Source organism: Anolis carolinensis, chromosome 3 (genome assembly GCF_035594765.1).
Source record: "Anolis carolinensis isolate JA03-04 chromosome 3, rAnoCar3.1.pri, whole genome shotgun sequence".
Lineage (NCBI taxonomy): Eukaryota > Metazoa > Chordata > Lepidosauria > Squamata > Dactyloidae > Anolis > Anolis carolinensis.
Window position 1 is genome coordinate 190,218,821 of NC_085843.1, and position 11,452 is coordinate 190,230,272.

Sequence of the window (11,452 nt, forward strand, 5' to 3'; positions counted from 1 at the left end):
TAAGTTAGCTGCTCCAGACTGCTGGAGAATCAAAGGTTGGGAACCACAACTGAGTTGTGACAACTCTATATGTAACAGAGATAAGAAGTATGGCTAGAATGGAACAGCTCAAGGACATATCCTCATATTGAAAGGAGGAAGATTCATTCACATTTTGAAATATTTGATGCTTTTTCTTTTGGCAAGTTTTTAATTTGTTTTACTGAATTTGCCCACATTAACCTCTCCTGACCTTTGTTTTTCCTTCTGTCTCTCATTTTTCTCTTTGTCTGTGGTAAGCTTTAAGCATCTTAGAGGCTACAGTCTGCTTATCATCATGAAAACTCGGTAGCGACACCATACAAATAGTCATTTATCACTAATAAAGCTCACTAGAAGAGAAGGCAGCATTCGACACTTTGAAATGTAATAAAATCTAATTCTGCCAATTAACAAGATTGTTAGAATTAGATTTTGATGACTCAAGAAAATGGGTAAGAATTGAAAAAAACAATAAACGGGTGGCATAATTGCCTGTGTGTAAAAGGATGGGTGGACAATAAAACTCTAAAAGAAGTCAAACGGGGACCAATGACCTCATCCATGGAGTGTTGGAAAAAATGGCAAGGTAAATTACCAATAAATAAAGTAGATATACTCCCAATAGGGTTTTTAGACAATAAAAAGGAACAGATATTTGGTAAAGTGGTAACAAATTTAAAACAAAATGGAATGAAATTGATAAGAGACCTCCTAAACCCAGATGGAACAATTAAGGATTGGGAAACAATAAAAGACAATTATGGTCAATGTAATTGGCTTCCTTGGAATGGAATGAAATAAGGGATTATAAATTGGAAGAACAAGGAAGGTCCAGAATCAGATTTTGACCAAATTTTAAAGTGGAAATTAGAAAAGAAGAAATGCCTGATGGGTTTTATATACAAGAAATTAGTTGAAAAACAATATAAACATTGGCCGAGATATGGAAAAAGGACTTGAATATCAATGACTCAGACATTGAATACTGGATCAATTCAATCAAAAAAATTAAGTACAGCATATACTTGAGTATAAGCTGATGCTAATATAAGCCGAGGCACAAAATTTTACCACAAAAACTGGGGAAACTTATTGACTTGAGTATAAGCCGAGGGTAAAAAATGCAGCAGCTACTGGTAAATTTCAAAATGAAAATACTGTTGATCCCAATGAAATTATATTGAGGCATCAGTAGGTTAAAGATGTTTCAATATTTACCATATTTCAAAGAAAAACAGTAAACTAGCTCTGTAAGTGGAAAAGTAGGGTCAACAAAAACAATATGGTATTAACAGTAACATAATAATAATAACAACAACAACAATTTCATTTGTACACCGCCCTATCTCCCCAGGCCAACTTTCAACATAGTAACAGGCAAACATTCAGTGCCCACATAAACAATGCAGAGCTAGCTATAGATCTATAATTATATATACTAATTTCACATATGCATATCCCCCTAAAACGCTTGCAAATCCTCTATCTATATACGTGCATTTTCCTCCAGCAATATTTGCAAACCCTATATATTTATGTTTATATCTATCTAGAAATCTCTCTCTGTGTATGCATTTCCCCTGCAATATTTGCAAGCCCTACATAGCTATATTCATATCTATCTATCTAGACATCTCTCTCTCTATAATTATATCTGTATAGGATTTGCAAAGACTTGCAAACATGTGAGGGGAAAATTCATATATAAAATTAATGTATATAGATAGATAGATACAAATATAAAGGTACATATGGATTGCAAAGCCTTGCAGGGGGGAAATGCCTATATATCTGTAGCAGAGATTAACAAATATTTCAGGGGGAAATGCTTTTATAAGATTAATGGATATGCTTCCTGACTTGCAAGGGCTTCTTTCCCTTTTCAAAATATTCCCTTGGTTAAGAGCGAGGGAGGCTTTGGAAAAGAAAACATTGATAAGGGAGGATAAGATGAGAGATAAATATATCATATATTGCAAGCAAAGGCCTCCAGGCTCCACTGCCGGCTTGACCTTGACCCGATTATAAGCCGGGGGAGGCTTTTTCAGCTCATAAATAGGGCTGAAAAACTCGGCTTCGAGTATATACAGTACTATACATAAAGATTAGAGAAAAACAAAGAAAAATACTGACTAAATGATATAGAGCCCCAATTCAATTAGCTCATATAACTAAATCATTCACAAAATTGTGTTGGCACGGATGTGGAAAAATTGGCTCATATGTGGTGGGAATGTGACAAAGTACAAAATTTTATAACAAGGTAAAGAAAGAAATGGAAGATTTATAGAATACAAATTGGTATTGAATAATAAAGAATTCATCACTCGGAAATTAGACAAGAATGAAAACATCAAGGACTGGGGGGAAATTATAAAATACATGATAGTTGCCGCTCAAGCAACTGTTGCAATGAGTTGAAAAGAGCAAAGAAAGTGGGAAGTTATAAATGGTATGGATACCTAGCTGATTTTATGCTCCAGGATTACATCCTTGAAAGGAGAACCAAATATACATCAGGCTGAATAAAAAAGATCTGGGATCGGAAATGGGGATGACTGATAGATAAAGTTAAAGGAAAAAGAAAATATAAAGCACTGAACCATTCTCTTTTTATGATTGATCAATTAAAATAATATGAATGAAGGAAAGTACTGTTCCCAGGGGGTAGGGGAGGGGTGAAATACCGATAGACACAAGTGGGAAAATAAAGGTGGAATCAGAAAGGTTAATATTATTAAGAAAATATCATTTGATATGTATATTGAAATGGTGATGGATTTTGATATGTGTTTGCAATAAAAAACATATTAAAAATACGTAATAAGATTGAACATGCCTCAAATCAAACCGCACTCACCGTCCATTTCATTCTCTGCTCTCTGAGCTTTAACTTTGTAAATGCTATCCAAACGTTTTTGTTTCTCTTCATCTCTCTTCCTTTCAGCTAAAGTCCTGGCACTTATATTTTGAAAATCAACCTAAAAGAAGAATCGGAAAATACCAGATGTTTTAAAGAGAAAATTTGGTCATGTTGAATATATTTTAGTGGTAAGCATTTCTAAATAGTAAATTGCATGATATTCTCACAGATTATATATAAATGTTTATTCTTTCAGTTAAAATATATACACACCACTTCACATAAAGAATTTCTCCCTGCCCGGAGAACGAATAATATGATGCACATGTGTCAAACTCAAGGCCCACGGGCCAAATTTAGCTTGCTCTGTAATTTTTCTGGCCCTCCAGATGCTGGACTACAACTCCTCTATTCCTCATCATTAGACATCATGATTTAGAGTTAATGGGAGTTATGACACAGTAACATCTGTAAGGCTGCAGTATGTTCTGTTTAGTCAGGATAGTGGAGTTTGAATTTAGATACAAGTCTTCTGGGTATGATGTCTGACTTTAAAATGTCCTTTAACCTTTCCCCAACCACAGAGCCACAAGTGCCATTGGGCTGTAATTCGCATTACCCCCAGTTTGCACAGCGGATAATTAAAAGTGGTGGGAGTTGTTGTTCAATGACATCTGGGAACCCAAATTGGGTAAAAACTAAAGAGCACCAACCAGTATGTAAAATGAATACGTATATGTATATAGCTGGTCCTCTGTATCCACAAATTCTCCAACCATTGATTCAATGGCCTTTCAAGGCAACTATAAGGCTAAACTGAAACCTGGTGGGATGACTCCCATCACTGGAATTTAACCATTGAGGGCTATAACCTCTTTCACATAAATAGAACAAAGGGGAGAGGAGGGGGAGTAGCTTTATATGTCAAAAACAGTTACGTTGCAGAAGAAATGCAAGACTGTAATCCGGGAAACCAGCTTGAAAGCATCTGGATAAGAATCAAGGGAACCGGGACTCAAAAAGATCTTGTCGTGGGTGTCTACTACAGACCTCCGAGTCAGGATGAAGGACTTGATGAAGCCTTCTGTCAACAGCTGACCAAACAGGCACAAAGAAGAGATATAGTAGTCATGGGCGATTTCAATTATCCCGATATCTGCTGGAAAACAAACTCAGCCAAGAGTACAAAGTCCAACAAATTCCTCACTTGCCTTGCAGATAATTTTATGGTCCAGAAGGTAGAAGAGGCAACAAGGGGATCAGCAACTCTTGATCTAATCTTAACAAATGTGGAAGACCTGATCAATACAGTTGAAGTGGTTGGATCCTTAGGGGCAAGTGACCATGTGCTCCTGCAGTTTGCAATACAAAGGAATGCTGAAACTAAGACAAGTCAAACACGCATTCTGGACTTTAAGAGAGCTGACTTCCAAAAAATGAAGGAATTACTGAGCGGCATTCCATGGACGCCGATATTAAAAAACAAGGGAGTTAAGGATGGATGGGAGTTTTTCAAAAGTGAAATACTCAAGGCGCAAATGCAAACAGTGCCAACAAAGAAGAAAAATAAGACAAGTGCAAAGAAGCCAGAATGGATGTCCAAAGAACTTCTAACTGAGCTAAAGCTCAAAAGTGACATGCACAAGAAGTGGAAAAGGGGAGAAATCACCAAAGAAGAATTCAAACGTATAGCCAACTCCTGTAGGGAAAAGGTTCGCAAGGCTAAAGCGCAAAATGAGCTCAGGCTTGCCAGGGACATAAAAAACAACAAAAAAGGTTTTTTTGCTTATGTTGGTAGAAAAAGGAAGAAAAAGGAGGCGATAGGGCCACTGCAAGGAGTAGATGGGGTGATGGTGACAGGGGATAGGGAAAAGGCAGAACTGCTTAATGCCTTCTTTGCCTCGGTCTTCTCACAAAAAGAAAGCCATCTTCAACCTCAGCAACATGGAATGGACGAAGGATTGGGGGAAATCCAACCCCAAATAGGGAAACAAGTTGTCCAGGAACACCTGGCCACTCTAAACGAATTCAAGTCCCCAGGGCCAGATCAGCTACATCCAAGAGTATTGAAGGAACTAGCGGAAGTTATTTCAGAACCACTGGCAATCATCTTCGAGAGTTCTTGGAGAACAGGAGAAGTCCCAGCAGATTGGAGGAGGGCGAATGTGGTCCCTATCTTCAAGAAGGGAAAAAAGAACGACCCAAACAATTACCGTCCGGTCAGCCTCACATCAATACCAGGCAAGATTCTGGAAAAGATCATTAAGGAAGTGGTCTGCAAACACTTAGAAACAAATGCGGTCATTGCTAATAGTCAACACGGATTTACCAAAAACAAGTCATGCCAGACTAATCTGATCTCTTTTTTCGATAGAGTTACGAGTTGGGTCGATACAGGGAATGCCGTGGATGTAGCATATCTAGATTTCAGTAAGGCCTTCGACAAAGTCCCCCACGACCTTCTGGCAAACAAACTAGTAAAATGTGGGCTAGACAAAACTACGGTTAGGTGGATCTGTAATTGGCTAAGTGAACGAACCCAAAGGGTGCTCACCAATGCGTCGTCTTCATCATGGAAAGAAGTGACAAGTGGAGTGCCGCAGGGCTCCGTCCTGGGCCCGGTTCTGTTCAACATCTTTATTAACGACTTAGACGAAGGGTTAGAAGGCACGATCATCAAGTTTGCAGATGACACCAAACTCGGAGGGATAGCTAACACTCCAGAAGACAGGAGCAGAATTCAAAACGATCTTGACAGACTAGAGAGATGGGCCGAAACTAACAAAATGAAGTTCAACAGGGACAAATGCAAGATACTTCACTTCGGCAGAAAAAATGGAAATCAAAGATACAGAATGGGGGACGCCTGGCTTGACAGCAGTGTGTGCGAAAAAGATCTTGGAGTCCTCGTGGACAACAAGTTAAACATGAGCCTACAATGTGATGCGGCAGCTAAAAAAGCCAATGGGATTTTGGCCTGCATCAATAGGGGAATAACGTCTAGATCCAGGGAAGTCATGCTCCCCCTCTATTCTGCCTTGGTCAGACCACACCTGGAATACTGTGTCCAGTTTTGGGCACCGCAGATGAAGGGAGATGCTGACAAGCTGGAAAGCGTCCAGAGGAGGGCAACTAAAATGATTAAGGGTCTGGAGAACAAGCCCTATGAGGAGAGGCTTAAAGAGCTGGGCATGTTTAGCCTGCAGAAGAGAAGGCTGAGAGGAGACATGATAGCCATATACAAATATGTGAGGGGAAGTCATAGGGAGGAGGGAGCAAGCTTATTTTCTGCTGCCCTGCAGACTAGGACACGGAACAATGGCTTCAAACTACAGGAAAGGAGATTCCACCTGAACATCAGGAAGAACTTCCTCACTGTGAGGGCTGTTCGGCAGTGGAACTCTCTCCCCCGGGCCGTGGTGGAGGCTCCTTCTTTGGAGGCTTTTAAGCAGAGGCTGGATGGCCATCTGTCGGGGGTGCTTTGAATGCGATTTCCTGCTTCTTAGCGGGGGGTTGGACTAGATGGCCCTTGAGGTCTCTTCCAACTCTACTATTCTATGATTCTATGATTCTATGATTCTATGGTGTGGCCCCCAATGAAAATGAGTTTGACAGACCTGCAACAGAGCATCTTAGAACCTATGGTCAGTTCATGTGCAAAAAATGCTTTTAATAACTGGCAGTCACATTGCTATTATAAAGAATGTGTAACTTTTTAAACATGTAAACATATGTACGCTTACCTCTAACAAAGTGAGCTTTCAATAAAGTACATGACAAATGTAGCAGAATACTAGTGCATGAAAATACCTTCTTGTTTTGCTTTAAGAAATGGTATCCCAGTGAAAGTTTCTTATAGGCCTCTCCATATTTCTCATGCCACTTTTGGACCGACTTAATGGCAAGTGTTTTAAGTTTTTGCGCTACGTCATTTGGTGGGGGGAGAGGCTGGTCATAGTCTGTTTCCACTGTGAGCTCCAGTAATTCTTGAAAGTTTGAAATAATTAAAGTCCTGAACTGATGTGAACGGATGAAGAGTTCGTCCACAATTTGAAACGCTGAAAGACGTATCTGAGCATGTTCTTGATTTAGCTGTGTCATCAGTAGGTGATATACATGGCAAATGTGCTCATCAGAAGACCTGTAAAATCAAATGGTAAGACAAATACAGAAACAAGCATAAACCATTAGACCTCAAAGAAACCACAACAGAATGCTTCATAAAAAAGAAAATCATAGAATCATAGATTTGGAAGAGACCTCATGGGCCATCCAGTCCAACACACTGCCAAGAAGCAGGGAAATTACATTCAAAGCACCCCTGACAGATGGCTATCCAGCCTCTGCTTAAAAGCCTCCAAAGAAGCAGCCTCAACCACACTCCGGGTTTTATCACACCAATTGCTAGTTCCCATATCAAGACCCTGAGATGAATGTCCTTTCATTTCTCAGTAGCCTTAAGGTTGTAGTCCTGTGTACATTTAACCACAGAATAAAACTCACTCCATAAAATGAGATTTACAACTCAAGTTACATAGACATTAGAATGATTGCACCATTCAAGGCTTTGTAGTTTGATGAGGCACCAGCAATATTTTGCAGAGAAGGCTAAAGATCCCGTGAAGCTACAACTCCCATGATCCTGTAACACTGCCCATAGCAGTTCAAGTGGTGTCAAACTGCAATAAATCTACAGTGAAGATGAACCCAGGATGACAGAAAGTAGGAAGCCAAGATCCAAAAAAGCTGAAAGAGAATATTGAAAGAGTACCAGATATGAGAAGATATGGCTATTGGCTTTGATATCTGATAACAAGATAAAGTTTCTGTTTTGCTATAGAGGACATTCAAAACTTTTAAAATTTTAGATGATATGTACAATAGTACTTACGTGGAAGATAAAAAAAATTTTTTATGGGGAAAACTGTTTTGGAACTTAAGTCTTTTTATATAAAAAGGTTAACAATTATATAGACATATAGAAACATAAGTTCACCATTCTTATGCCTATATGTTTTCCCACTCTTATTTTCTTTCATCCCTGTGCTCCCCTTCTCCAGAGCCATCTTTTCTTCTAAAGTCCAACCAAAAGTTCAGTTTTTCACGTGGAGGTAAATTCCCATCTTCTTTTTCTAATACTTTTTCTTAAAATCTCCTCCAGATACTTTCAGTCACTTTTCCCACAGTTCCTTCTTTACTTTTAAATTTGATGTTAGTTTATAATTTAATGCCATTCTCCAGACGTCTTTATACCATTCATGAATTTGTATAGTCATTTCCCCTTTTAATATTTTGCTATTCATAATCTAGCTGCTGTTAAATGTATGTCTATTAATTTTCCCCCTCTTATCTCTCCCATCATCACTTTTAATTGATAGCAATATTTCTGATGGATTCCTTCTAATTTCTATAACCATAATATTTTCTATTTCCCTTATAACCATTTCCCAAAGATCTTGTACATATTTACAATCCCACCACATATGCATATAAATTCCAGTTTCCTGACACCCTCTCTAACATTTTTCATTACAGGTTCTATTCATAATAATTAGTCATCTCCGTGTTAAATACCACTTCCAAATTAATTTATATTAAGTTTGTTTTATCCCAATTGACATGTTTTAATTGTCTTGCTTTCTATATCTTTTCCCATTCTTTTTCTGTTATTTTTATTCCTAGTTCCTCCTCCCATAATTCTCTTAATACTAGTCTTTTTTCCTGTATCCTTTAATATTTTCTATATTTTACTTGTTGCTTTTAATTGTCCATTATTTTCTCTTTTTAATCTTTTTAGTATTATTTCCTCAAATTGCGTTATTTGTTTTCGGGTTTTATTTCAGACCTAAATGTAATAATTATAAAAGACGTGCATTATTTTCCCACTCAATTCCCTTCCTCTTCTTCAGTGTTATAGCAGATATTTATATAATTTTAATCTACTAACCAGAGCACCACAACCTCTACCCACCCCCTTTTTACTTTTGTGTGTGTGTGAATAATAATTTGTGTTTTTATTTTAACTTTCTAAAGTGTGAATGTTGCAATTAATCACCTTTACTAGCATTGAAAAGCCTTGCAGCTTCAAAGCCTGGCTGATTCCTGCCTGGGGGAATCCTTTGTTGGGATGTGTTAGCTGGCCCTGATTGTTTCCTATCTGGAATTCCCGTTTTTTTTAGCGTTGCTCTTTATGTGCTGTCCTGATTCTAAAGTTTTTAAATTTAGTTTATTTTCATGTAGATGAAAAAACACAACCTACAAATTATCTATAGACACACTAAGAAAATCCAACAAATTCTATGTTTAGCAAAGGACAAGAGGGATCCTCTCACCTCTGCAGGAGTCTACTGTATACCGTGCAGCTGTGAATAAGTCTACATAGGGACCACCAAATGCAGCAGCATTGCCCAGACACGGATCAAGGAACATGAAAGGCACTGCAGACTAACTCAACCAGAGAAGACAGCCACAGCAGAGAACCTGATGAACCAACCTGGACACAGTGTATTATTTGAGAACACAAAAATACTGGACCACTCTAACAACCATCATCGCCGCCCTGAGTCCCTTCGGGTGAGAAGGGCGGGATATAAATGTTGTAAATAAAATCATGTCAGACTACACAGAGAAGCCACTGAAATCCACAAGAAGCAGGTAGACAATTTCAACAGAAAGAAGAAAACCATGAATATGAACAAAATCTGTCTATCAGTATTTTTAAAAACTCTAAAATCTGGACAGTAAATAAAAAACAACACCCAGAAGACATGGGAATTCCAGGCAAGAAACAATCAGGGCCAGCGAACACCTCCCAACAAAGGATTACCCCAACCAGGAAGCAGCCGGGCTTCAAGCCTTTTCAATGCTACTCAAGGTGATCAATTGCAACATTCACACTTGCCTCAAACAGACAAGAGTTCTTTCTCCCACCCTGAACATTATTCCACAGATATATAAACCCCACTTGCCTAGTTTCCAACAGATCCCTCAACCTCTGACAATGGCTGCCACAGATGTGGGCGAAACGTCAGGACAGAATTGCTTCTGGAACATGGCCATACAGCCCAGAAAACTCACAGCAACCTATTATTATTATTATTATTACTATTACTATTATTACTTCTAATGGGAACATTCATAAAACCAAACATCTATCTATCTATCTATCTATCTATCTATCTATCTATCTATCTATCTATCTATCTATATCAGTACAGTAAAGTCTCACTTATCCAAGACTCGCTTATCCAAGGTTCTGGATTATCCAAGGCATTTTTGTAGTCAATGTTTTCAATATATCATGATATTTTGGTGCTAAATTCGTAAATACAGTGTTCCCTCACTTATCACTGGGGTTAGGTTCCAGGACCACCCGCAATAAGTGAAAATCCGCAAAGTAGGGACACTATATTTATTTTAATATTTATACATTATTTTAGTAGTTATACACTATTTTAAGTCTTTATCCAACGCATTTTTGTAGTCAATGTTTTCAATACATCATGATATTTTGGTGCTAAATTCGTAAATACAGTAATTACAATATAGCATTACTGCGTATTGAACTACTTTTTCTGTCAAATTTGTTGTATAACATGATGTTTTGGTGCTTAATTTGTAAAATCATAACCTAATTTGATATTTATTAGGCTTTTCCTTAATCCCTCCTTATTATCCAAGATATTCGCTTATCCAAGATTCTGCTGGCCCGTTTAGCTTGGATAAGTGAGACTCTACTGTATAAACATTAAAAATCAGATTCAAATACTATACTGGATATATACAGTAGAGTCTCACTTTATCCAACGTTCTGGATTATCCAAGCCATTTTTGTAGTCAATGTTTTCGATACATCGTGATATTTTGGTGCTAAATTCGTAAATACAGTAATTACAACACAGCATTACTGAGTATTGAACTACTTTTCTGTCAAATTTTTTGTATAACATGATGTTTTGGTGCTTAATTTGTAAAATCATAACCTAATTTGATGTTTAATAGGCTTTTCCTTAATCCCTCCTTATTATCCAACATATTCGCTTATCCAACATTCTGCTAGCCCGCTTATGTTGGATAAGTGAGATTCTACTGTATATATATGATCATGTGGAAAGCGGCAAGTCCTACTTGCAAATCTTCTTCAGCTCCTTCATCTTTCCGGGATCCAGCTGCGCTTCTCCTGAGGTGGTTAGCGCCTCCACCAGCTCAGGCAGCTTCTGATCCATCTGGCGGCGGGGAACGTCAACTCTGAAGAGACTGAAGCCAGCTGGGAGCGCTCCTTTAGAAAGACTCTTCCCGCGGCCTGAAGGCAGTCGAGGCAGGCCCTGTCTCAGCAGCCTGCCCTCGGCCCTTCAGGTCCCCTCCAACATGGCAGGCTATACGACCCGGACTACAGCGGCCAGAGGCGGCCCGCTTCTCCTGGGAAAGAAACGAAGGGCCCGGTCCTGACCTCGGGCGCCGGAGAGGCTCCTCTGGAGGGCTGGCAGCCGAGTGGGAAGCGCGGAGGAGGAAAAGGGATCCGCGGCGCAGGCGCACTGGGAGGGGGCGGGGCTTCCCGTCCCCCGTCAA

General features: G+C 38.9%; 1 protein-coding gene across 1 annotated transcript in view; it reads right to left on the reverse strand.

Moving 5' to 3' along the window:
- Nucleotides 1-11,425, reverse strand: part of uvssa (UV stimulated scaffold protein A) — a 53,094-nt gene extending 41,669 nt beyond the window's left edge. The window contains exons 1-3 of the mRNA XM_008120188.3: nt 11,012-11,425; nt 6,695-7,025; nt 2,882-3,002 (exon numbers count right to left, since the gene is read on the reverse strand). Of these exons, the coding sequence (XP_008118395.2) occupies nt 2,882-3,002; nt 6,695-7,025; nt 11,012-11,109 (550 nt within the window). The 5' untranslated portion in view covers nt 11,110-11,425. The remainder of the gene's footprint in view (nt 1-2,881; nt 3,003-6,694; nt 7,026-11,011) is intronic.
- Nucleotides 11,426-11,452: the final 27 nt, after the last annotated feature.